The sequence below is a fragment of the Phocoena sinus genome, chromosome 8, assembly GCF_008692025.1.
Source record: "Phocoena sinus isolate mPhoSin1 chromosome 8, mPhoSin1.pri, whole genome shotgun sequence".
In the NCBI taxonomy this organism is placed as follows: Eukaryota; Metazoa; Chordata; class Mammalia; order Artiodactyla; family Phocoenidae; genus Phocoena; species Phocoena sinus.
The window spans coordinates 53,805,959-53,833,768 of record NC_045770.1 but is presented as its reverse complement, the minus strand read 5'-3'; the positions used below and the strand labels follow the sequence as shown (position 1 = coordinate 53,833,768).

Here is a 27,810-nt window from a genome sequence, read left to right as displayed (position 1 = left end):
GAGTCTGTCATACAGAGTGAAGTAAGTCAGAAAGAGAAAGACAAATACCGTATGCCAACACATATATATGGAATTTAAGAAAAAAAATGTCATGAAGAACCTAGGGGTAAGACAGGAATAAAGACACAGACCTACTAGAGAATGGACTTGAGGATATGGGGAGGGGGAAGGGTAAGCTGGGACAAAGCGAGAGAGAGGCATGGACATATATACACTACCAAACGTAAGGTAGATAGCTAGTGGGAAGCAGCCGCATAGCACAGGGAGATCAGCTCGGTGCTTTGTGACCGCCTGGAGGGGTGGGATAGGGAGGGTGGGAGGGAGGGAGACGCAAGAGGGAAGAGATATGGGAACATATGTATATGTATAACTGATTCACTTTGTTATAAAGCAGAAACTAGCACACCATTGTAAAGCAATTATACTCTAATAAAGATGTAAAAAAAACACACACACAGGTTTTTACTAAGCAGAAAATCCATCCCTAAGCGTTCTGGTTAGTGGAGTTTTGTCTTCTGGAAGTTTTATTTTCCTGTAGGGGATTTTATCTCCAGGCTGTGTCACTGCGCTTCTGATATAAACCAAAGCAACGTTTTCTGACCTGAACCACTGAGCCCAACGCATCATATATCACATTGTGGTGATCTAAGAAGGAGACAAATTCTGTGCAGTATATGCATAAAGAAGAAAAATTTCTTAAGACAGGATGCCAGGCTCCCCAGACACCCACAGGCTTGTGAGGTGGCCAAGGCGCTCTCTCTGAATGAGAACTCTTTCGCTATGAGGGACAAGAAGCTGCTAAGAGCTCATTTAAATCCTCCGGGCTTGTCGTCCGCCAGAGCTCAGGACATCTCGGTTCTCTACAAAACCCCCATCTGATCAGACTGTTCATCCAGCCCTTTGCATGGCTATTCTCACCCTCTTGCCAAGCCTTTATCTTTTTTTTTATCCTCATCTGCCAGGGGTTGTTGGCTCCAAAAGCAAAACAAACAAGCAAACAAAAGCTCACGTAAGAAACCAAAAACCCAAATAACAGATCAGTGAGTTGAAACCAAGGGAGATTATTAGGACGAATATAGGTGACGCAGAGAAGTAACAAGAACTCCTGTCTCCTTGTCAGTTTTGCCCCTTGGTGTTTAAATGTAGCTGCTACTCCACACACTAGGCCACAGATAACAGAAAGAAGGCGGCGGGCAACAGCGCTGGGCTCAGGTGCCAGCCCAACATGGCCTTCCAGCTCCTCCTGTCACTCCCTTCCCCCGTTTCCCTGCATCTCACTCCCAACCCTGGTCCGGCAAGCCCAGTCAGGATGGCCTCAGGCCGGGTGGCCTCTGCAGCTCTGGGCAAGACACATCCCCTTGTCCACTTCAACTCCCAGGATCCCCAAGTGTCCTCTCATCCGAAGAGACAATATCCCACAGACCCCAGAAGGGTGGAGCTTCCTTACCAATGGCAGTGGTGAGAAAGGAAAGCACTTCAGACTCCTTCCCATCATTATAAAAAGCCAGGTGCCAGATTCCTGAATCCAAATACTGGATGAAGCCCGTCTCATGGCTAGAAGCGGGGACGACTCCCCGAGACTGGCGCTGGGGTCCCTCTAGGCTCCGTGCTTCCTGGGTCAAGAGCCTCCTTCCATCCAGCAGCTCCACAAAGTCAAACTGAAGTACAAAGAGAGCATAATTAGCAGTGGACCTGCTTCACCACAATGCTAGGTTCTTCAGGCTTCTGCCGGGGAGGATACGGGGAAATACAACCTGAACCAGGCAAAAGAGGCTAAAGCCATGTGAAGGTTGACCAACCAACTCCAACTCCTTCCCAGAAGCCATTTTTCCCTGGTAATAGTCTCCTGATACTCTTGTGAGTGCACTGTATTTAGTGGATTAATTTTAAGTCTCAGAGTTTGCACAGGACAACCATGCTTTTCCAGTGATCAGAAACCCAGACACTTCATGACTGTTTGAACTCCAACCCCATGCAGGTGATGGCGGGCAGGAATCCCAGGGGTCTAGGATTGGGCTTGGAGCACTGGATGTGGCTTAAATGTCAGTCAAGTGCAAACGGAAGTTTGATTTATACTATCTTCCCTTCGTCAATGACCCTTTCTCAAAGCTCCAGTTTCAGGGAGCAGTTTTAAGGGAACTAAACTGGATTAGCTCAAAACTATCAATAATTACATGCTGTGTGAAACACAAGTGCCGAATGACCCAAGTCTACTAGCGTGAGAGACTTGAAGTCAGTCACACAGTGCTAACAACAGGCAGTTGTTGGGGAAGTCCTGCCGGCCTACTGGCAAGCAAATCGTGCAACTGTCTACCTGTCTATCTTTTTTTTTTTTTTTTTGCGGTACGCAGGCCTCTCACTGCTGTGGCCTCTCCCGTTGCGGAGCACAGGTTCCGGACGCGCAGGCTCAGCAGCCATGGCTCACGGGCCCAGCCGCTCCGTGGCATGTGGGATCTTCCCTGACCGGGGCACGAACCCGTGTCCCCTGCACCGGTAGGCGGACTCTCAACCACTGCACCACCAGGGAAGCCCTGTCTCTCTATTTTTAAAGAAAAACAAAATAGATACTGATTCTGTCTCATGTGAAAATGTCTAGGGGCATGAAGTCCAGGACCAGCATGGCAGTTTTACAAAGAAATCAGAGGGGCCCAGGCTCTGTCTACTTTTTCTGCAACTCCGTCCTTAGCAAATGTATTTATCTAGCTTTTACCTAAAAATTAAATAAATACGGGGGCTAGGAAGACTGCCTTTGGCCAGGGAATGTCTGATGGATGCCTATGATTTATATTACTCCAATCCCAGGGCTGGGAGGACCTCACACAAGTCTGCTCTTAACCCATCATAACTGGTAATGTGTCAATCATCCTGGCTGAGTTTTTTTTTTTTTTTTTAATTGAAGTATAGTTGATTTACAATGTTGTGTTAATTACTGCTATATGGCAAAGTGATTCAGTTATACCTATATATATATATACATTCTTTTTTAAAATATTCTTTTCCATTAGGGTTTATCACAGGATATTGACCACGGTTCTCTGTGCTATACAGTAGGACCTTGTTGTTTACCCATTCTATATATAAAAGCTTACACCTGCTAATGCTGGCTGAGTTTCTTAATTGTTTCTAGTGTGCGTGTGTCTGGGTAAATGTGAAGCCCTGAGGAGAGAAAGGGATGCTTTGCTCTGAGCCAGGTCCTGCACTGGCTGCCTTCTAGATGTGCTTCTCCACTCTTCACAACAGCCCTGTGAAGTGGGTATTGTTATCACCATTGGCTAGATTAGGAAACTTGCTCTGAAAGGGTGTAACAGGCTCAAGGTCACATAGCTGATAACAAGAGGATTCAAACCCAGGTCTCTCTGACTCCAAAGTGCATGCTTTTTTCTCTAGATTACACTTCCTGGATAATTTAACTTCGAGACTGGGTACTAGTAAAAAAAAGGCTATTGAGAGATTTCCTAGAAAGTCTTCCTCTTAACAAGCTCCAAGGATACAACCCTACTCATCCGAAAGGTAAGGTCTGAGAGAGGGCAAATGGATGAATGGGCTATAAAATACATGAAATTTCCTTCAAGCTCAGAGATCCAGGCTTAAGCATTAGGCTTCTTGACTTAGGCTTCTTGAGCAGGGTCCGTGGGGTTCTGGTTACCTGTGTATGTGAAGGAGGAAGGCCTTTTCTGCCGTAAATGCCGACCAGAGCCGCCTTTCCCAGAGACACATTGAATTTCAGATGCATAGGATGGTCTATGAACACCTGAGATCTCCAGAAAGTGCCAGGAGGAATCTTCTGGGAAGCCCGTCTCCCCACGTCGATTTCTCCAGAGTCTATAAAACTGTCCTCTGGAAAGAAACTACTGGGCTTTCCTACCAAGACACGGGGAAGGGAAGACAAAAACATCACCGTTAGCCACACGTGAAACCAGGGATCAGAGCATCTGAGCAAGCAGGGCTCTCCGATGCCTCCCACTCCTCTCTACAACATTTTGCTGCCAGCCCACCCCCTGCCCCAGACTCCCCCACTGAGGAGTAAGAATGCCCAGAACTTTTTTTTCCAATGATGCCCAAATTGTTCTGCTAAAAATATGCATTCTTCCAAAGCAGAATGGGTCCTCCCCAAGGGCCATCTGTTTACTGCATAATTCCACAGCTTGTTAAGATATATTTTGATCCTAAAAATAATCACTTGCAGTCACATGAGAATAACTGTATATGTGTGTGTGTGTGTGTGTGTGTGTGTGTGTGTGTGTGTGTAAAAGCATGCATGCTAAAAGAGAAAAGATAGAGGGAATGAGGTGTTGTTATTAACTTTCCAACTCAGAATGGTTCCCCCAGCAGTGGGAAGCATGACCTGAGTAGAGTCAGGTAAATTTTACAAGTTCACTAGTTTGTGTGTAACTGGGTGCCAAATTCCGAGGCTCAGACATGTGGATGAGAGTTTGTGTTGGGAGGAGGGGTAGGGTTGGGGAAGATGAGGAAAAGGGTACGTCTGAAGAGAGAAAACATTCCTGAAAAACGCTTCTTTGTCTTGGATGGAGGGCTATGAATATCACTGTGCTAAAGTAGGTAAAGATGAGGGGATTTTTCAAGTTCAGGCACAAACCTTATGACATACTTGGAAATTCAACCCAGGCCCCCAACCCTGCAGGTTGCTGGAGTGGGGGGGAGTGGTCAAGAATAAGGTCTCTTGCCCAATTCTGTCACCAATTAGGAGACTGACAGCTTTTTGAGGGCACCCCAAGTGCCAGGAAGGAAGGCTGCTTATCAGACTTCCTCTGTTTAGTAATTAAACACACTCACATGTGAAAAATATAAACCCTAACTTCCTGCCAGACATCAGCCCTCTGAAGGGTTGGGCGGGGGGCAGAAGGAGAGGACAGGGACATTAGAAGACCACCCTTAGGACATTAACGAGCCAAAATCAAGTCAACAGACCACATTTTATTTGTCATTAGAAAGACCTCTGGGTATCCTAGTTCCAAGGTTTGTGGTGGTGTTATAGATGTTGGAAGAGACACTTCAGAGACCGAGAATCCATTTATAAAGAAAACACATTTGTGGGAACTTTTTATGAAAAGCACTTGGGGAATAAGAAATTAAAATGTCATTTTTTTCCCCTAGCTTTGTAAGATTCCTTACAAAGCACATTTGATGCTGAAATGGAGCTTGGCAGGGCACTGTTGCAGTCATAAAATATTTTACTGTTTTAAATAATAAAATTCAATTTAAATGTTAAACTTCTCCATATGTTATCATTCCTTATAAACTCCTAGGCAGAAACATCAGGTTTTTAGCTTTAAACCGTTAAAACGTTATTTTTTTTTTTTTTTTTTTTTTTTTTTTTTTGCGGTATGCGGGCCTCTCACTGTTGTGGCCTCCCCGTTGCGGAGCAACAGGCTCCGGACGCACAGGCTCAGCGGCCATGGCTCACGGGGGCAGCCGCTCCGCGGCATGTGGGATCTTCCCAGACCGGGGCACGAACCCACGTCCCCTGCATCGGCAGGCGGACTCTCAACCACTGCGCCACCAAGGAAGCCCAAAACGTTATTTTAATTAAAAATATGCCAACAAAAAAGTTAAAATGCATGCTCTCAATAAAAGTATCACTACTATTCTGTCCTTAGCATGGGAAAGAGCTTGCATTTAATTCCTTTATGGAAGGAATATGCCCCAGACTTTTACCTTGAAAATGTAGACACACACAAACCATGGCACTGTGTTTCAAAGCTCAAAGACAGAAGCCAAATTCACAAAGCATTAAGATGGAAGAGAATTACTTTCACATTCTTCCTTATCTGATTTTTGGGTTCCCAGTACCACAATCCTTTTATAGTCCAGGAAGAAGATAGTATACCCTTCAGCTTATAATTCTGTTAGGGAAGCAGAACTAGGAGGGAGTATGAAACAAAAGCAGGATGAGTTCTGAGCTCTTTACCGCTAGAAACTGCACAGAAACAAGCCCGAGACTCCTAATTCCAAGGACTCATTTCCTTTGTGAGTAGGTAGGAGTCAAGAGCTGACGGGATTTGAGAATTGTCTGCATTCAAATAATTCCTGTGTCTGAGAATGAATAATGGAAACTTCTCCCACATTTTGGCATGCCGTTGGAGAACCCTGCACAGTTCATTTCCCCTCCAGTGAGCGTGTGCTTAGGAGACAGCTATTGAATCAGCTAAGTTCTTTCGCCTCACAGGTCAGAGGTCAAGTCCAGAGACTCTCCAGAGGTCTGCAGGCCCCAGAGGCATAAGTAAGTTGGATCTTACCCCAGAGGAGTGGCAAAAAGGAATATTCTTTTCTAGCACTCTAGTATTTCACCAAAGCTGGCCAAAATGGGAGAAAAAAAAATCATATTTGGTGTGTATACAATGATATAAAAATAGTATATTCTGGTCTACGGCACACTCCCAACCAGGACCTTGACTTTCTTGGCTGAGTCTGTGACGGCCACTCTGGAGCTTAGGTTCAAAAGTGACCTTTGTACCAGAAGTCACCCTGTCCAGATCCTTAGGGAAGGGGTCACAGGCCCAGTCTAAAGGAAAAGTTTGAGAGGGAAAGGGCATCCTCATCTTAGAATTTAACCTTTATCATTCTTCCCTTCTGGTCCCTAGTGGTCCCCACAGGGACTAACCCTAAGGATGAGATGGAAGCTTCTGGGAGGGAAGACCTACAGCCCGCCAAGTACCTGTGTCTGGTGGGAAAGAGGCATGAGATTTGCTGGGCTAAGGGCTGTTCAGAGTGAGACCACCCTCATCCTTTCCTGTCTTTTAAAAACCCTTACTGCCTTTCTCTCTCCAGATCTTATAACCTAAGATTCTTTGTTCTTAATTTTGAGCACCAAGATGTGAGCACTAGGATAGGAAATATCCCACTAAATGACAATACCCACTGTGTAGGTGGTGGAGTAGTGACAGGGGGTAGAGGGTAGAGGCAGTTGGAGGCGAAAAGTCCTGTGAATAGAACTCTTTTTATTCCTACCTACATTCTGGAAAACGATAATAATAATAAACATTATCAGCAGTAACAGTAATAGAGGTAGCAGTACTAATAGTAGTATAATCTATCATTTATTAAGTTCCAACTACGTACTGGGCATCTTTATATGTATCGGTTCCGTTACTCCTCACACTATGAAAATGTATATACGGATGCTCAGAATGCCTAAGAAACCACTGAGATGGAGCCATTTGGGCTGCCCCTTTATTTATTAGAATATGGCTTCTTAGAACACTAAATTGATAAATCATTACTTAAAACTCTTCCAAGACATTCTCAATGGTGGCAGAGTGCACTGACCCTCTTTAAGAGTGAGGGTCCAATTTAATTCACAGTCCTAGCGGGCTTAATACCAAGGCTAGACCAGGAAGATCCAAGGCCCGTTGGAGAACTTCCTGCCACCCTGGGATACAAAAAATGGACAATTTTTATGAACTAGGATCCCACACACAGGCCCCAAAGTTAAAGGGAGACAGTATCTCAAGACATTCATAGGAAGGACGTTATACAATCAGTGCGTGCCCGAGAGGCTTAACAAAGTACAAAGAGCTTAACTCAGAATTAAGGAGCTCCAACAGCACGATTAGGTTTCACAGGGCAGATTCTACTGGTAACAGTCCTTTTCTTTATAAAGATATACAGATTTGGGCTTCCCACAGCTATGCTGTGGAAATATGCAATCATGTCTATAAAAGAAATTTCTCAACAAATTACTGAAATGATTGGATAGCTCAAATAAGGGAGATTTGGAAGAACTGAAATTCCATGCACTTCCCAAGTTCAGTCTTTATTTTCCTGAACTGAGATTTATCCAGATAGGTTCTAAATTCCTAATCAACCAACACTCTCCCCCCTCCCTCCACATTTTTGGTTCTTTTCAATGCAATAACTTGCACAAAGATTTCTTTAGTTTCCTTAGCAACTGTTTGAAATTTATTTGGTTATCAAAATAAGCTGTTCCATTTTGGAGAGCCCAGCTGAGCCTGTGTGCAGCAATTTGCATGGTTCAAACTGATGGGCAATTTTGATTTCACTGCAGAAAGAAGAAAATACTATCCCTGGCCCACCAATTAAACCACCAGAAATGCTTGTTTATTCAATGCTTTTTTCCCTTTCTCCATTAATGCATAACATAAGTTCTTATGGTTTTACTTCGAAAAGCTGCTGTATTTGGTTTCCAACCCATGACAACCCTGAAATGGTTAGAGCCACTTTGAAAATATAGTATAAATCGCAGTTTGATGTTATTCTCAAAGACACAATGAACCTTTAAAATACTGGGTTCATCATATAGTTCACTTGTATAATTAAAAAATATATACCCTTTAAAAATATTCACAAATGCCCCAGACTTTGTGGGATCTTTGAGGGGAAAATATTAATTAGTCTGGATTTCTGAGATTCTAATAACTGACATGGAATGGCTTGGGATTTGGGTGGACAAGAAGAAAGGAACTAACATTTGTTGAGTGCTTCTTCATACCTAGTCTTTGAAAAGATAGGTGTTAGCAACCCTTGTTCCACAGATGAGGAAACCAAGGCCAAAGGAGATGGAGTAATGGGCCTGAGTTAACAGAGCCAATAACTGGCAGGGCCAGGACTCAAATCCTGGACTGTCTGGCTCCAAGGCCTATTATCCTCTTTCCATCCACCACACTGCTTCCCCTACCATTGTGGAACAGGGCTCTAATCTTAATTCTGGAATCAGCTTTCGGATACCCTCAGAAGGGACAGGAAATATGCACTCACATCAGGGTTAAGGACTTTCCCCCTTGAGATACGTCTAAGGAACTAGATTTTTAACAACACAATTAAAAACGTAAACTGAGTAGACACTGGTTTGACCAAGGCAAAAGAAATTAAGAACCACGTGGTCTCACATAAACTATAGGAATATTTGTCCTCTGTCTCTCCAGACCAAAGTATTTTTTTGTCACAGTAATTGCTTTTGATGCTGACCACCTTCCAGCATTGCACTGCATTTTAGGAGTTTGTAAACAGGCTTTCCATTTGCATTAGTAATGACAGATAATCCCTTTAAGCAAAAATACGCCAGTGAAAGTAAACCAATAAGCTGGTGCAATTTTATTTTGTCTCTTATCTGCACCTCCTGCTCCTTGGGAAAAAGAAAACAAACCCTAAACAACCCACAAACTAATTTCATTATAGTGGGAGACTTTAGATAGAGCCAACTCCTGTTGAAAGAAAATCTGATAGAGAAAATACATTTTTCTAAATGAGATCTTTGAGGGATCCACACATCTTAAATCTGTGTTTGTTGATTCTAAAGACAGTTGTCATGTATGGTATTCACCATGACATCTGACACTATAAGCTGACACGGGAATCACAAGCCCACAGGAAGGACCATGGACAGGGCCAACCTGAAAAAAATTCTAAAGAACAATCTGGTTAATCATATGATGATTCTGTTACTAATTTCATATGTAGAACTTGTGAATTAGAATGGACGCTACAGATAATATAGCTCAATAACCTCCTTTTAAAGAGGAGGAAAGTGAAGCCCAGAAAGTCTTTCAAGGGATTTGCTTAAGGGCATCTCAAGTGGCAGCAGCTGGACTTGAACTCAGGGTTCTTGACTCCTAACCCAGAGCTCTTCCCATGGCTTCATCCATGCTCCCTCCATATCCTATTAAGGTGCAAAGAAAGTGTAAGTTATTCAATGTTTTAAGTCTTAGAATCTTTGTAAAGGAGAAGACTGGCTTTGCCCCCCGCAAAAGAGCAGGCAGAGGTTCTGATTAGGCTCTTTGGAAATGCCCTCAGTTCCCTTGAAGATGACCATAGGTCAAGAGTGGATTTTGGCCTTCACGACCATTCAGAGACCATGAATAGCTACTCTGGCCAAGCATATGCTACCCTGTTAACCAAACTGATTCCTAGAAGGCAAACTCTTGACAGGACAGGGAAGCTCAGAAGCCATGACCCAAAGTTAACTGAGCTAAGAGGAAAGAAGATGTAAGCAGTGAAGACTGGAGGCCGCTGTGACCACTTTGCTGACTGAGGTAACACCAGAGAGAGGAAGCAGGCCACAGGAGAAGGGCTGGTCGCACTGCCTAAAATGACAGCCAGCCTGGCCCATGAGCTCAGACACCCTTGCCGGTACCAATTTTTGTGGGTCTGCCACCTCTTGGCTGACAGTGAAAGAATCTGTGTTGATGGCGTGTTAGAAAGAGCCCTAAGAAATTCAGAACATGGGTCTATGGATGTCCCATTCAAGAATGCCGAACTCCAAATGTCACCACCACTTCCATCATTGAAAGAGAAACATCTGTGTCTCACTGTACAATGGAATTTCTTATCCTCATCTCCAGGGTCTTATAACCGTGAGGTGAGTCAGGTAGGTCAACTTATGGAGACTGCAAGAGCCCTGCAGTCACACAGACCTGGGCTCATGTCCCAAATTCCATTATTTACTGGCTATGTGACTCTGGCCAAGTAACTTAAGGTCACATGGTTGAAAATGCTAGAACAGCCGAAGTGGTGTTTCCATGGAAGCACAAGGTCCAAGGGTATTTCGCTTACAACACACCCTCTACCCACCTTGCCGCACCCAACTCCAGGAGACACCCATTCATCCCATGAGGTTGCCTCATCATGATTCCACATGATCAAAAACAGCCGCCCGGGCAGCGTGAAAGCCCACGATGCTTCCCTCAGGGCATGGGATGGGATGTTGCTGAGCACCATGAACCCTGCCCAAGCCCCGCTATGAGTTCACAGTGACAAGGAACTGCGATGAAGACACAGGTGGCCTGGCAGCCGGTGTGGAGTGCAGAGGGATGGAGGAAGCACCAGAGCATGGAGCTGTGAGTCAGGCACATGGCGCGCAGCATGGCGGTCTCCTCGGTTCAAAGGCAGACACAGAGGACTCACGACACGAACAACACAGCAACCCTACCTTCCGTGGCTCCTTTGCCTTTCCTGTCAGAGATCTCTAACCCAGTGCCCCCTGAGGGATACAGGGAGACGTCCGTTGGCACAGGCCAACTGCTGGCTGTGTCCTCCGTGATCTCATACATCTGCCCCTCCATCGGCTGCAGGTGCCAGTTTAGGCCAAACAGGTGCATGGCTGTGGTGAGCAATGAGAAAAGTCATCTTTTTCTGCTGGAGGTGGAAATGGAACTCCCAAGCCAGAGGGGAGGACAAGTGGGGGTGGGGAACACAGGAATTCAGTTCAGTTCAGTTCAACAAAGAGCCCCTGAAGAGAGCTCTGGCAGTGCTGAGTGCTACACAGGGGACTGGGGCACAGAGATGATCCAGGCACAGACCCTGCCCCCGAGGGCTCACAGTCTAGGGGAGTGGGGAGAGGGGCAGGGATGAGGGAGTTTCAGGAGGTCCTGGCCTTTTTTTTAACATCTTTATTGGAGCATAATTGCTCTACAGTGTTGTGTTAGTTTCTGCTGTATAACAAAGTGAATCAGCTCTACGTATACATATATCCCCATATCCCCTCCTTCTTGCATCTCCCTCCCACCCTCCCTATCCCACCACTCTAGGTGGTCACAAAGCACCAAGCTGATCTCCCTGTGCTATGCAGCTGCTTCCCACTAGCTATCTACCTTACGTTTGGTAGCGTATATATGTCCATGCCACTCTCTCACTTCGTCCCAGCTTACCCTTCCCCCTCCCCATGCCCTCAAGTTCATTCTCTACATCTGCGTCTTTATTCCTGTCTTGCCCCTAGGTTCTTCAGAACCATTTTTTTTTTTTTAGATACCATATACATGTGTTAGCATACGGTATTTGTTTTCCTCTTTCTGACTTACTTCACTATGTATGACAGACCCTAGGTCCATCCACCTCACTACAAATAACTCAGTTTTGTTTCTTTTTATGACTGAGTAATATTCCACTCTTTATATGTGCCACATCTTCTTTATCCATTCATCTGTCAATGGACAGTTAGGTTGCTTCCAAGTCCTGGGTATTGTAAGTAGTGGTCTTGGCCTTTTGATTCAAAAGATAAATAACAATCTAGAGGAAAAACCTGCAATTTGTATCACCAAGGGTTAATTTCCTTAATAGAAAAAGAACTCCTACAAATAATAAGCAAAGTCCAGCAAGTCAGTAGGAAAACAGGCATAGGATATGAACAGATAGTTTACAGAATAAGAAATGCAATTGGCTCTGTCACATGAAAAGACTCTAGACATCACCCATAGTAGGAGAAATGTAAGTTAAACTCTGCAATACTGTGTTTCACATACCGTTTGGCAAAGATTTTAAAAAGGTTGAAGATATACAGTATTGGAAGAGAACAGGAGATAAGCACTGCCACACTCAGCTGGTACAAACCCTGGAGGGCAATTTGACAAAAGCTATCAAATCAAAAATACCCATGCCCTTTACCCTGGAACTCAGAGGTTCCAGTTCTCCTCCAGATATCTTCATATACATACAAAATGATGTACGTACAAGGTTATTCACTACGGTACTGTTTGTAATAGCAAAATATTGGAAACCAGTCCACCAATAAGGGGCTAGATAAGTTTTATTTATACAATATACTATGCAACCATAAAAAAGAGTGAGGAAGCTCTTTGTATATATTTTTCTGGAAGGAAAATTGTAACATTCAGAACAGTATGTTTGACATACTACATTTAGGTAAAAACATTTCTGCATATGTACAGAATATTTCTGGAAGGATAAGAAAGACACAGATAACGGTGGGTGTGTCCCGTGAAGGAAGAGATGGGATCTGCATTTCACTGTGTATCTGTTGCACATTTTGATTCTGTGCATTTTGGTGATTTTGTGCAATGCTGTGATTTTGATTCATGGGCATGCATTTCTGTTTCAAAACTATTTTTGCAAGGTAGCAACTGCTAAATAGTCTTCAACAATCGAGAAGAGACCATAAAACACCAGAGAACGGATGTTGTCCTTTAAATACACAATGCTTGCGAAGGCTAGGAAGCGTGTTTTCCAGAAAGGTTTGCAATCTAGTACAAAGCGTCGGCTTAAGTCCCACTGGCGATTCAAGACTTGAGCCTCATCAATGGCCCATACTTACCTCTTCTGGGACGCCTTCCCTGACTCCCCACATACAGAATCGCATACTCCAGTCCCCAACTCCCACAGCAACCTCTGTGTAGCATCACTCCTTCGTTCAGCTGATGAACACTTTCTAAAAGCCCACTCTATGCCAGGACCCATGGCTGACACTGAGCCAGAACTAAATCAGACGCTCCCTGCTTCCATGAGCTCATAGTCAAGCAGGGGAGACAGACAGAAGGGCTAGAAGGCCCAGAGGAGACAGTGGCTGACCCACTAGGAGGGTGAGAGGAACACAGGGAAGGATCGACAGAGATATGAAGGCCCATCGTAATTATGTTTACTGAGGACCAACTGCTTGCCGGGCAGTGCCCTGGGTAATTTGTATACATTACATCTAAACCTCGTGCAACCTTGCCAGACCCAATTTATAGATGTGGACATTTAATTAACTCAGAAGGTTAATTAAAATTTTGATAATTATAAAACTGTGATTTCTTGAGTGCTTTCCACGGGCCAGGCATTGTGCTAAAAGCAATAAATACGTTTCAAAGTTTCTTTGATCCTTGCAACAATCCTAAAAGGTGATAATGCCATTCTGCCGACGAAGAAACTAAGACACAGAGACATCAATTAACCCTGGGAAGGTTAAATGGCTAACAAGTGGCAGAGTCTAGACTAGAATCCCAAACTGCTGGAATCCTGAAATCACACACCATCCATCTTTCTGGCTGGAAGGCTCTTCCCACTTCACCATGCCGCTGCTCGCCAGCTTTTTCTAGCAAGGTGGGTGGGGATTATAAAGACATCCCCTTTTACACATCAAGCAACGTCCAAGGCTTTTACATGTCTTTTTAGGCAGCAGTATAGGAGTCTGTGAGGTAGACGGAAAGTTGTGTTATTTGGCCGCAGTTTGTGGAAGAGTCACTGGTGGTCCGGAGGGGCTGTGTGACTGCCTTCAAGATGCAAAAAAACAGTTGTGTACAGGGGACCGGAGCACAGCATATCCTTATGACTCCTGATCCAAACACAAGCCACCGAGGAATACACACAAGTCTGGCTTAATCAGGAGAGCGTACGCTGGTAACAGAAATGCAATCAGACCCTTTGCTTTCTCTTCGGTTACTGTGATGCAGTGGGAAGTGTGCTGGACCAAGGGCAAGAAAACTGGTTTTGAATCCTAACTGCCACTTCCTAGCTATTCTCATCTGAGAAATGGGGATAAAAATATTTCAAAGAATTATTGTATCATATGTGATAATATATGGCAAAGCACTTTGTAAACTGTACATCTGTGTGATTGCTATATTCTATAACCATTATATTCATACCATTGATAATCCTGATAAAATAGTAGCTAACATTTATACAGCACTTTTTAGGTACCAGACACTAAATGAGGTGCTTTACACTGCTCCTGACCGTCTCTGTGTAGCTGTCAATAATAATAACGTTAATTTACCTATTAGAAGTGAATATGCTGCTGCTTCCAAGGTTGAATTAGCTCACATTTCTGCTTACCTTCTTACTGTTTTAATCTATTTATTGGCAACTCCAAAGGTAATGGAGAAATTGTTTGAATTGCGGACAACTCAGATATATGCAGTTAAACGAGCAGTACTTCTTTCCCGGTTAGAATCAATTATCTCATCTAAGTGTGCAAAAGAGTTGTCTTGTTAAAAGGTCATGAGAATTAACTAATCCCAGAATGAATAGAGCTCTCACAGCTTTGTGAAGAGAAACATTTTTGTCAAAGCTTTCTCTTATTTTATTTTACTTTTTTTGCAGTACACGGGCCTCTCACTGTTGTGGCTTCTCCCGTTGCGGAGCACAGGCTCCGGACGCAGGCTCAGTGGCCATGGCTCACGGGCCCAGCCACTCCGCGGCATGTGGGATCCTCCCGGACCGGGGCACGAACCCGTGTCCCCTGCATCGGCAGGCGGACTCTCAACCACTGCACCACCAGGGAAGCCCACTTTCTCTTATTTTAAACAAGATGCAAAAGCAAGTTCTCACGGTAAAAAATATGTGGCGGGGGAAGAAAAGCCAGTGGAAAGAGTGTTCCCGGTGAAAATGATCACAGGATCTGGCGTCCAGGGACGTTAATTAGGGCAGGGCAGTCCACAGCTGGATGGGGGAGGCTGCCGGCCAGAAGCCCAGAGGTGCATGCTGGCACCCCTTCCTCATGGCCTTGCACCTCGGCGATCACAAACAGAGGCCCACACAGCTGTGACGCCGGTGTGTCTCTCTGTGGCCTGTGGTAGATGTGCTCTTAGAAACCACCTGGGAAAGCCAAGTTCTGGATCCAGCTCTAACTTGGACTCTCAGGAGATTCAGTCCTCCAGAAATAATTCTGGAGGCTGGTGGGTAGGGAAGTGACTACAGGGCCACCAACACCAGGCTGACAAATGGCCGACTGGAAGGTAGGAGAACCACTGGCTGAAACCACCCACCCTGGCCAGGCACCACAGTTACCATTTGCAGGAGGTATCTTGCAGCAGGAGGTCCTCGTAAGGCATGCGGAACTAACAAGCCACCACCAACCGGAAGAATTGGGGAAATGTCAAAAGGAGAGAGGGGATGCCAGTTCATATGTCCTACTAACCTCCCAGAATCCTTCTCACTGGAATCCATCTGGCTGAGTGATGCGCACGTGCCACCAGGAAGGACCGTGAGTCAGAGTGATTGGCTAGAGACAACCTGGAAGCTAATCCCCATCACCGTAAAACCCAAGACTGCAAGCCACGTGGCAGAGCAGTCCTCCTGGGTTCCCTTCACCCTCCTGCTCTCCACCCGGGCACCTCTTCTCAATAAGGTCCTCTTGGTTTGTCAGCACATGTGTCTCCTTGGACAATTCATTTCCGAGTGTAGACAAGGGCCCAACTCTCGGGCCCTGCAGGGGTCCCCCCTTCCTGCAACAGTAAGATTTAGACAGAGGACAAGGATGATACGGAGTCAGAGATGTGAAGTTCCACCAGTAATGTGGTCTTAAAGCCAAAATAAAAGGGACCTTTAATCTGTGATCCAGTCTTAAATATAAGTCAGGCTAGGGGCCCCTCAATTCCTTTACTGTATTGTTTGGTGGGTAGTCAGTTTTATAGTTCTGGGTTATGAGCGACAGAAAGAGAAGGAAGGGAAATAGTCTGCTCTGTTCTCCTCTTCCCAAACGACACAAGGCATACTCGGTCAGAGGCTGTCCAAAGAATACACAAGCTCAAGCAACCATTCGTCTTTGTCCTCGATAATATTCAAAGTAACAACAGTAACTCAAAACCTGGTATAATCTGAGTGCATACTACATGCCAAATTCTTAATTTATATTATTCGAATTAATCCACATGTAAAGATGGGTTTGAAAAAAACGTTATTGGAGAATGAATACAATGGAACTGAATGGAAATTGAGCTATGGGGATATATTCTGATTATTACTCAGGAGGTAAGTGACCTAACATCACAGAAGCTGGTATAAGTTTGAGGCAAGTTGCAAACTCAGGAGCCTGTGTTTCCCAGCCAAGCTTCCTCTTTTACACATTTTACTTTAAATAGGAGGTAAACTATGGGCAATCTAAAGTCACCAGCAAATAAAGGCTGAAGTTCATGTCTGGGGGTCCCAATGGTGATAAATAAATAGTCTTACCCCACAGCAACCCTCATTTAAAGCTGCAGATAGCGGTAGTTGCCATGCTATCCAGATGACTTGGAAACAACAGTCATGGATCCAGAAAAGCTAAATAATATAAATGGTCCTCTCCAGGCTGCCTTAAGACCAGACTACTGAAACAATGTAAATTATAATGATCGTAATCCCTCCTTCCCAGAGGAATTAATAGTAGCGCACCAATGTACATCACAGGATTATCTAAATTACACCCCACAGTGTGTATTTATACCTGTTTGTGACAAAACTCTCCCAAGTACATTGAAAGTGACCTAAATAAGAACCTGATACCGGTATCCCCTTTCAACTAGTTTGTAATTCAGTGAAAAGGTGAAAAGAATGCTAAAGAGGTGAGAAGAAGGCTGTGGAAAGGTAGCGAGTTTCACAGGATCACCCACGTTGAAAGGTTAAATGATTCTAAAAGCCCAAGAGCTAGGGTGGGGGGAGTTTCTTACTCCCTCAGATCTGGTCAATTTGATCCCCAGGGCTGACATTTTCCAGTCGCCTTTTTCCTGCCCGGCGAGACACGAGAGAGGGCTGGGAAAGTGCAAGCTCTTGTCTTGACATTTTTAAGAAAAATGCTCAGTAGATGTTCAGACGTTGAAGGCTCCCCCCAGCGCCCAGCCAGCAGGAGGCAATTAACAAAGTCATTATGCAGAAGTCACCGAAGTACGTATAGGAGAGTTTCCACTGTCACATGCATGCTTCCCTTCCAAAAATCGAATGCACAAACCCAGTTGCGTCTGTAAATTAGCAGCTCTAGGTAGTGACTAGAGATGGTTATAACTTCAAGAAACTGTTGATTCAAGCAGCATTCTTGGTTTCAAAAGGCAGCAGGAAGCAACCCAGCTGCATGGCTACCTACTTTTCTGTTTTACATTATTAATGCTCTGTTGTTTGTTTGTTCTTAACTAGCATCATTTCTGTAAAATATAACTCACTGAGTTCTCTGACTTATGGTCCTCTAATGTAGAAAGCAAAAACAAAAAGGCAAGACAATCACAACAGCAGAACGACAGAGCTCCATCCCCCAAGTTCGTCTCCTGTTTGGCAACAAGCCACAACATTCAAAAGTGTCAAACCTAGAAGCCATATACACAGAGATGTACACTGCAGTGTACTAGTCAAAAAATCAGAAGCAACCTAGATGTCTTAAAATAGGAGAACTTGGCTAAACTATGATGCAAGTACTGGATGGAATACCAGGTACACATGTGAAAAAAAAATCTAGAAAGAGATATGTAAAAATGACATCAAGCTTTGAATTATAGTGGTAGGATGACTGACTAGTTTTCTTCACTAGTTTCCAAACTCACTTCCATGCTGTTTACATTAAAAAGGAAGTTCTACAGCTTGGTCTTAGGAGCACGAGGTAAAGAGGGACAACAGAGCCGAGCGGGGAGATCCTGATTTTGAGCATATGCCACGTGTCAGACACTTAGGCAAGGGGAATTACATACATGATTTCACTCAGACCTTACATAAGCCTTGAGAAAATCATTAGTATTCCCGTTTTACAGACGAAGAAAGTGGAGGCTCAGAGAGGCTGCATGACCTGCCCAAAAATACTTCCCAAGATACTTCCCAGATGGGAAGTGATAAAGTCACTTTTGAACCCAGGTCTGACTGGTCCCAAAGTCCAGGCTCACCTCCAGACTCTTGATGAGTTACAATGCCTGAAATTAAATTAAAATTAAGATAATTTTAAGGCAAGGCCTCTGCTGACAGTATAGCCAGGTTTTCTCTTTTGAGATGGTCTGTTAAAGGACCTTCATCTTAGGGGTAAAGCACGGGGTCCCCACCTGTTTACAACCTGACCACGGTAGACAGGGTTGACCCCTAAAAGCAAAACCATGTAAATGCAAGTAAGTGACTTTGGTAGAGTCAGTCCTCAAGTTTGGGTCTATCTGGAGTGTTCAGAGGCACATCATTTACTAGGTCCCTGACTTTGGGTAAATGACTTAGCCTCTCTGAGTCTCAGTTTCTTCATCTGTAAAATAGATAGTAATATTTACCTCAAAGGATTACATGAAATAATGCATGTCATGTGCTTAGAACTGTGCCTGGCACAGAGTAGGAGCAAAATCAATGGTAGCCGTCACCACCCTTGTCATTTTGCTCTGCTGATTTTCCTAATTCCCAGATCCCCTGAAAGATTTATTTCAGCCAGCTCTGTTCCATCACCTTTCCTTCTCTCCACACATTGCCCCTAATTTCCCTCCCACGCCAACCGCAAATTTCTTTGAGCTGAGGGCTCTCTCCCTACCCTGCTCCCATCAGCTGACAAGACATTGGGCACAGGAACTAGAGATATCTGTCCAGCGGATAAAACAGTTTTTAAAAGCGGAATTGCTATAAAGCAGCCTGATAGGATCCCACTGCTGACTACGTGGGGCTAATTTTTAATCAAGTAAACACATTGCCTTTCTTCCTATCTCTGGATAAACCTGACTGCAACAATCAGGGTTACTGTCTCTCACCCCCAAATTAATTGTTTTCTGGAGAACGGACTCTGGCACAGTTAATCACTTTTCTGCACCATGCAATGCTGTGGGGAAAGGAGGCCTTTCAACAAGGATTCACTGGCAGCCGCTCAATAGTTCTGGAAAACAGGGGGGTGGGGGGATGGGCACGAGAGAAGGGGAGAAACAGGCACGCCCACCGTCAACGCGGAGGAAAAAGATCAATGTAAGTGGAGGGCACTGAAAACTGGTGACACGGCAAGTTGTAGGGGTCCAGGGCTGGAATCTGATTTGTGCAGAATGGAGTGAACGGCTATGACTGCAGTAATGGAATAAGAAAACTATCTTTTCTGGGCCCCTTTCACCCGACGGGCTCTACTAAGCCTTCTTCTGTGCATGACTAGCTTAGGGGTTGGCCACCTTGGACTGACCTCAGCCCGGTAATGTGACCTCTCCCTGCCCTACTCCCAATATAGCGCTGGCGCCAGACACAGGAAGATGGGAGGCACGAAGTACAGTTGGTTACGAGCACAGCCGTGGCAGCCAGACAGCCCTGCGTTCCTGTTCTCGTTTTCACGTTTATGGTTATGTGACTTTGTTCCTGTTATTTAAATCCTTTGACTCCCAGCTTCCTCATCTATAAAATGGTGACAATAATACCTGTAGCTCCAAAGAACTGCTGTGAAGGTGAAAGGAAAGAATATATTTTATGAGCTTATTATGCTGCTTGGTATTTACTCAAATTTACTACCAGAGGGTAGCCTTCTACAGTGGTATCATCACCATCATTTGCAGTGTATATTAAGGTTTTCACTGAGAAAGTGAAGTACGGAGATTTCTTGAGGGAGTTGAGAAGTCTGAGTTTTTGCTCTGGTTGTGGGAGGGGGGATGTCGCTATGACTGAACCTGCCCCGCACTCAATGGGCAGATGAGACTCAGGCTTGAAGGGGGCACTTGGGGCAGAGCTTGGAACTGGGCTCAGCCCAAGTCTCCAGATTTAGTTCCGAGTTCTTTCTGCTAAATGGCCCTGTCACTAAGTCGCAGCAGAAAATCCTGTAAGAGCAGGAAAGGCCCCTTCATGGCTTCTTCTTCCGTCAGGCACTGCACTCCCAGACTAAAGGAGTCATCTTCTTGAGCCTAAAGTTAAGGGAATGAGCCCACAGGGCAAATGATATCAGGCCGCCAGCAGGCCCTCCCTTAGGGCAGGGATCATTTCTCTCATCTCCATCCCCCAGCACCTGGCCCACAGGAGAGAAGAAAAAGAGCAAAGGAAGGAGACAGACATAATTAGGATTATTACCAAAACAGTAACAGCTCCCACTTATTAAAACTTGTACCATGTGCATGACACAGTGCCGGAGGATGAACATTCATTATGTCATTTAATCTCACAGCTTTTTAAGGAAGATAGTATCTCCATTTTATGGATTAGGACCTCGACACACAGTGACAAAGTAGATATTATTAACCTGATTTTGGATCTTCAGAAAACCAAGGCCCCAGAACAGTCCATCATTGCACCATTCATCATGGCAGCACCAAGATCCAAACCCAGGTCCAGGTCACTCCACACCCTGAGCTCTTCTCAGACTGCTGTCAGAGCCCAGGGCAGGCTTCCACGCAGTCCTGATCAGAACATGCAGCTTCTGATCAAATCACTGCTGACAGAGCGGTCAAGGAAGTGACTCCACACAGTGGAAGACCCACCACCTTGCCCTTCATACTCAAACCCTCGTTAAGGATCCAGGGAGCGAAATCACCCCAGGGTCGCCAGCCTGTTCAACTGCTCTGCTGGGGTGCGCAGCCAGCCCTGCCCTGGCAGAAACATGTCAGCCGCGGAAAGCTGGGAAAGTGCCTGTCATTTCCCGAGAGGGGGCGGAACGCTGGCCTAGAGCTCTGCTGGGTTTCCTTTCTCTGTGGTGCTTGCATCCAAGTGCCAAGACTATTCACAAGGCTATCTAAAGCATTTCTATAAATAGGTGTCTCAACTTAGCCAAGGACCAGCCTCTCATGTGTGAGGCCTTGTCCGCTCCTTCCTGTACCAACCATCAAAGGGGGCCGAAGGAAACACGGGGTTTGGTTCATGCTTGGGAGCTCCAGAAGGAGAAAGTGCCTGTTGCTAGGTTCCATTTCCATAGCTACTAGAAAACGTCCTGTTGCAAGGCTCTGTGAGGCACCCTCCCACTGCCTGATCTCCTTTGGCATATCAACCACGTAACTGGGTTTTTTTTTTTTTTTTTTTTCCAATGATCAAAGTCAGTTAGGAGGTGGTCCCCACTGTACCTCTAAATGGAGTTTTAATTTGTGTGTATATTATTAGGATAGGCCTTTTCCCTCTGGAACAGTCACTTCAGCGGGAAGAATGAGGGTGGACAGCTTAACGCAGAGTCTGCCACCCAGATTTGTAACTAGGGATGATATTTCTTTATAATGAGAAGCATTCTGAAAGAGCATTTTAAACTCTCACAGAACAGTGTGTGATATCCCCCCTTTACTCTCCACAGCTTCCCAGCCTCCTGCCCACTGGAGCGTTTTCTAGCTCTTTGGGATCATACTACGTTTTCTTGCCTCTCTGCCCTGTCTGTGCACAGAGACAGGCACGCAATACGCACAAGTTCTCTGATATGCAGGGACCCCTGGTTTGGCTCAGTCCTTAGATTAGGAAGTTTAAAGCAGCACAGAGTTCCAGGAACCATGATGGTGATGATGGTGATGATGGTGATGATGGTGATGGTGATGGTGATGGTGATGATGATGGAGATGGTGATGAATGTGGTGGTGGTGGTGGTGGTGATGGTGATGGTGATGATGGTGATGATGATGGTGATGATGGTGAATGTGGTGGTGATGGTGATGATGATGATGGTGATGGTGAATGTGGTGGTGATGGTGATGGTGATGGTGATGGTGATGATGGTGATGATGATGGTGATGATGGTGAATGTGGTGGTGATGGTGATGGTGATGATGATGGTGATGATGGTGAATGTGGTGGTGATGGTGATGGTGATGGTGATGATGATGGTGATGGTGATGATGATGGTGATGATGGTGAATGTGGTGGTGATGGTGATGATGATGGTGATGATGGTGAATGTGGTGGTGATGGTGATGATGATGGTGATGGTGATGATGATGGTGATGGTGATGATGATGATGATGGTGAATGTGGTGGTGATGGTGATGATGATGGTGATGATGGTGATGATGGTGATGATGATGGTGATGGTGATGATGATGATGGTAATGATGATGGTGAATGTGGTGGTGATGGTGATGGTGATGATGATGGTGATGGTGATGGTGATGAATGTGGTGGTGATGGTGATGGTGATGATGGTGGTGATGATGATGGTGATGGTGATGGTGGTGGTGATGGTGATGGTGATGGTGATGGTGATGGTGATGGTGATGGTGATGATGGTGTGATGGTGATGATGAGGATGATGATGAATGTGGTGGTGATAAAAGCCACTGTTATTAATAGTACCAAGCACTGGGCTTAGTGCTTGATAAACACACTATCACTTAATCCTTGCAAAGCCCTAGGAGGTAGGTATTATTATTATCTTCATTTGCAAGATGAGGAAACTAAGGCTCCAAGAGGTCCAACAACTTGCCGAAGATCACACATTTAATAAGAGGCAGAGGGTCACTTCAGATCTGAGCCAAATCCAGATTGTGCAGAATCTGTCCCTAACCCCTGTACACGCTGCCTTTCTGATTAGATGTAAAACTGTGGAAATGACAGAAATGGAGAATAGAAAAGGAAATCTCGGAAGTATATGGCCCTGCCTTACTGCTCAAAGTTTGTTGGTGATATTTTCCTGAGGATAGAAACTTGAGCATTTGAAACACTTGCTGAGCACAGTACCTGACGTTCCTCGTTGCTTCTCCCTGCCCAGGAACCTCTGTCTGTGTGGGTTTCTCCTGTCCCTTGAACACACAGCCTCCAGGCTTCGTTGATCTAACATCTCTACGTGGAATGGCCACTGCCTTTCCTATTTTTTTTTTTTGCGGTACACGGGCCTCTCACTGTTGTGGCCTCTGCATCGGCTGGTAGACTCTCAACCACTGCGCCACCAGGGAAGCCCACCTTTCCTATTTTTAAAATCATTCTCCCATCCTTCGAGGCCTACTTCAAACCTTAACTCTTCTGTGAGGATTTCCACCATCGCCCCAAGCCAGAAATGCCATCTGCTCTCCCCTCCCCAGCCCCGGTTCCTGACCATTACTTTAGCACCTGTCCCTTGCACACCACCCTGACAGTCCATATCCAGGTGCTTCCCATCCATCCCTTGCTGGCTCTGTTGTCCACCTATGTAGGCAGCAGAGCAGATCTGCAGAGATAGCTGGACTCCCAGCTCTGGCCCTTACCAGCTATGCATCTGCAAATACGTCACCTAACCACTCTGACCCTCAGTTTTTTCATCTGTAGGAAGGGAAAGAATACAAAACCACCTCCCAGGTTCTTATAAGGATTAAATTTAAGGCAAGTCCTTTTGAAGTGTATTGAAAATATAAGACATCATTATTATGTTGTTTAAAAGTTAATCAATGAAAGAAAGAACACCCAAAGTTTAATACACAGACTAATGCAAAGATTTACATGTGAAACTTTCTACACAGCCCCAGACCGATACCATTAGGGGTAATCACAGTACAATTCAATGGACTTAATGCTCTACAGAAAAGTGAGGAGGCATAAACAAGCAAAAGAAGAGTTTCCAGTTTTCAGGTAAAGAAAAATGCTACTTCTCCTAAAATTCTCATTTAATCTTTGTTACCCCCAACTCCATCTCCTCTCAAATACCTTTTTTTTGCATCCATACTGGGTGGTGTCATGTGTGTATTCACACACAGAGACTCATACACTGAGACACACATAGGAGTCCAATGAGTCTGTCTTGCTGTAGAATTCTACAGATGGCCTGAGCGGTAAAATTTAGGACAATGTGATGAAATGCAGGCCACAGCTCAATTAATGATACTGGCATTTTTTCTCTTCCCCCACTGGAGGCTGTGAACAAAATCCTAACTCCAGGCTCAAAGGCACAATAAATCTAGCTGTTTGCCACACACCAGCAGGAAAGGCTCCCTCCAAAATGTAATGTTACACTGGTGACAATCTAATGCCACAGTACATGAAGCCTGGAGAACAGGTGAATCAGATAACACGAAGGGCTAGTGCTCAATAAGCGATGTGTACCGAGGTCCCCTGATGACATCTGGGCCTCCTTTGCTCTCCAATCCTGAAGCACTCTGGGTACAAACCACAGCTCCACTCAATGCCACAGGTACATAGCAATCCTGGCACAGTGCATGGCCCAGGGCAGATGGATGCTAATTTTTCTTCCTTAGGAAAATAAGGTAGTTTCTCTCTTTAGTAAGGAGCTCTGTGCATCCTCTCAGCAGTTCAGATCAGGTGAACCGTCCCAGCCCCGCTCCAGCCCCACTCCAGCTACGGGAATCGTAGAGCACAGTGGGAAGAGGGCAAGCTCTGGGGGCAAATCCTGGCTCTCACACTCACTAGTGACGTAGCCTTGAACAACTGACTTAATAATTTCCTCAGGTCTCAGTTTCTCATCTATGAAATGGAAATAAAAATAGAATGGTACCTAGCACACGGCTGGTACCTGACAAATATTTGTTGGATAGGTAGGATTGTTAAGAAGATTAAATGAGAAATATATATAACACTCAGAACACGCCTGGAACATGGTTAGCTCTCAACACATGTGAGCTGCCACCTCTGTTAGATCAGGGTAGGTTGCGGGAGGGAAGCTGGGAGCAGGGGCAGGAGAAAGTCCCAGACAGAATGGCAAAGCACCCCCTTGTTTGCTCTGAGCCTTGGGTATGGAGCACAGCAGCAGAGAAAGGCGTCAGAGAGGCGGGCTCTGAGAGCTGGCATGGTCTACATAAGGAACACAGGACTTGGATTCAGAAAATCTGGTTTCTAGGCCCAGCTCTATTACTTACCAGTCGTTCCAGGTAAACAAGTAATTTAACTGCAGCAGGCCCAGTTTCCCCATCTGGGGCTTGCAGCGAATAATCCTACACAGTGCAGAGACTGCTGGAGAGGACTGATGGGTTTGACAGGCCTCACATGAAGGCAAGGGATTTATTATGTATCTGCCCAGTGGAGCCTCTGTTCTAAGGGGGAAGGCAGCCAGCGTCCTCCTGTAGTGCCTGTGGTTTCCGTAGTTCTACATTCAAGAGCCTTCAGTAAGAGAGAGACTGAGGCCCGCAGTAGATCCAATGCACAGATGGATAGTTTAATGCACAGTCTTCTGACACACGTGCCAAAAAAATAGCCAACATTCCTATCTATTGTCCTTTGCCTTTGTCTAGACTGTTCCATCTTCCAGAAAACCATTCCTAGCTTCTCTTTTAACATCTTACTTGATTTACAAGGCTCAGTGCCTTGGGGAAATTTACCTGATCTTCCTGGTTACAATGAATTGCTCTCTCCTTCAGGCTCCCACAGGGGTAAAGTTCAAACTCCAGTAACATGCTTTTATCATCTGTCTACTATTGCCTTGGGCTCCTACACATCTGGCTGTCTATGAAACCACGGAAGACTCAAAGCAGTGATGCTAGCTTACCTGGCTTTGTCTGTCACTGTAGCCCAGGACACAACCCAGCAGGCAGGCTCAGTTGAATGCTCCCCAGTGTCTCAAACCTGAGCTTGGGGAAGCTCCCTCGACTTCATCCCAGATTACCTGAAATCCCTGCATCTGCAGATGGCCCTTCGCTGCTGAATCTTGGGTTCAAATCTCTGGGTGATCCAGCTGCCCGGAAGGGTGAGATCTGTATTTCCTCAGCACCCACCATGGACCACTCACCGAACTGGACCTTTAGCAGATGTTCTGTCACTTAAACACCTCTTGGATATTAATGGACAAAATTATCCATGAGGAAACCAAGATGCAGAGAGATGGAAAAACCTGTGTGAGCACGGCTGGAGGGTGAAGTCTGTGCTTTTGCTATTAGACTGTACTGCTCTCTTTAGGAGGATGAAGCCTTTTAGTTGTGGTTTTGTTGTTTTACTGATGGAAGGAAAAAAACACTGTGTTTCTTTACTGCCGTCTCACTTCCTCTCCCCTTTCCCGCCCCTCTCTTTTTTTTCCCCCTGAAATGAAGAGCCGCTTGGCTGGGCTTCCTCACCTCTGTCCCTAGCCTGCAGCACAAAGCACAGCCCTGACTGTACGGACCTCCTCTCTACAAGCCAGGTATTTACGACAGTGAAAAAACAGCCATCAGGGAGACCACTCTCACTTTCTCTCTGCATCGAAGTGCAATTAAATTATGTTATTTCACAGTAATTAGTTCAGAATAAAAACAAGGACTTGGGGACATGTTCTTTCCAAGGATGCTAAAAATCTGTAAAAATCGATTCCTTTTCCACACTCCCAGGGTGCAGTTGGGGAAGGAGCACCCCGGCCACATAGCTGGGGCTACTCCCTGACCAACCACGGCTATGCTGCCTCTTTGGGGGCCTTGAAACTACCCACAGGACAAGGCCCCCCGAGTCCTGGGACAATGTGTTGTCTCTGGAGCTGCCACTGTTATAAAAAAATGAATATACTAATAAATTTGGGTCCTTTCTTTTTTGAGGCATTTCCAAACTCGGGACGGCTTGGCCCTCAAATTCAACACAACTTGTTTGCTAGGGGGAGAGGAAGACAGATGTCATTCACTAGTGGCTCTTATTAGAAAGAACTAGGTGCCCGATGGTCATTGCATCCCCAGAACAGCCTATTACCTGCTTTCACAGAGGAGGAAACCGAGGCTCAGAGAGGGCAAGGTTCTCGCTTCAAGTCTCACAGGTGTAAGCAAAAGACAAAGTCTGTGCCCTACACCGACTACATTTTGGAAGCCACCTCTGGTATTCTCTCCCCTTAGTTTCCAGTAACCATTTTCACTCTCACATGATCTCCCTGCCTCTAGACTTTTCACCTCTGTTCCCTCAGTTCGCTTCTGGTCCCGACGTCCCTCCTTTCTCTCCTTCAACAAACTTTGGCTGAACGCAGGCTACATCCTGCCACACCCTGGTACGAGAAGCTGTGGCTATAGCACTGGGCAAGACAGAAATTGCTTCCACCCCCATGGAGCTTACAGTCTGACGGTGGAGACAGAGCTGAGCGAATCCAAGACATAGTCCGCGGCTGCAATGACCGTGAGACCCCTGAGCACTATAAGAGCATATGACTGCGTTCCTGGCTTACGGCGAAGGGGTCAGAGGAGCTTCGCTGAGGAAGGGACGTGTGAGCTAGGCTCTCGAAAGGGAACTGACTGGGAGAAGGCGTGTGGTTCCTTCCAGGAATGAAGATCCCTTTACCTCTCTGGGTCTCGGGGCCACCTGTAACCTCCCCCGGCCCCCATTCATTAAACCAGCTGACCCACCAAGATCAGACACAAAGCTGCATGCTAGCAGCACTGTGGGGAAACTGGACACCTAGCTGGGAGCCTGGGGATTCAGTCCTTTCCTTCTGAGGAGCCCCTAGCAAGGAGTGAGTCACAAGAGCTTTAAACTGTCCATATCTTGTGACCCCCCCAAAAAAATCCTGCTCAGGGGGACACACCCTCCCCAAAGTAAGTGAAAGAAGAAAACAGAAGAGGTTTTCTTTCATTCTGGTTACAGAAGTGCTATCTATAAGAGCAAACAGTTGGAAACAAAGGA

At 45.5% G+C, this 27,810-nt stretch overlaps 1 protein-coding gene across 1 annotated transcript in view; it reads right to left on the bottom strand.

The window, feature by feature from the left end:
- Positions 1-27,810, bottom strand: part of TENM4 (teneurin transmembrane protein 4) — a 390,999-nt gene that overhangs the window by 189,503 nt on the left and 173,686 nt on the right. Inside the window, 3 exon segments of the mRNA XM_032640774.1 lie at positions 1,448-1,658; positions 3,647-3,861; positions 10,907-11,077. Coding sequence (XP_032496665.1) covers positions 1,448-1,658; positions 3,647-3,861; positions 10,907-11,077 — 597 coding nt within the window.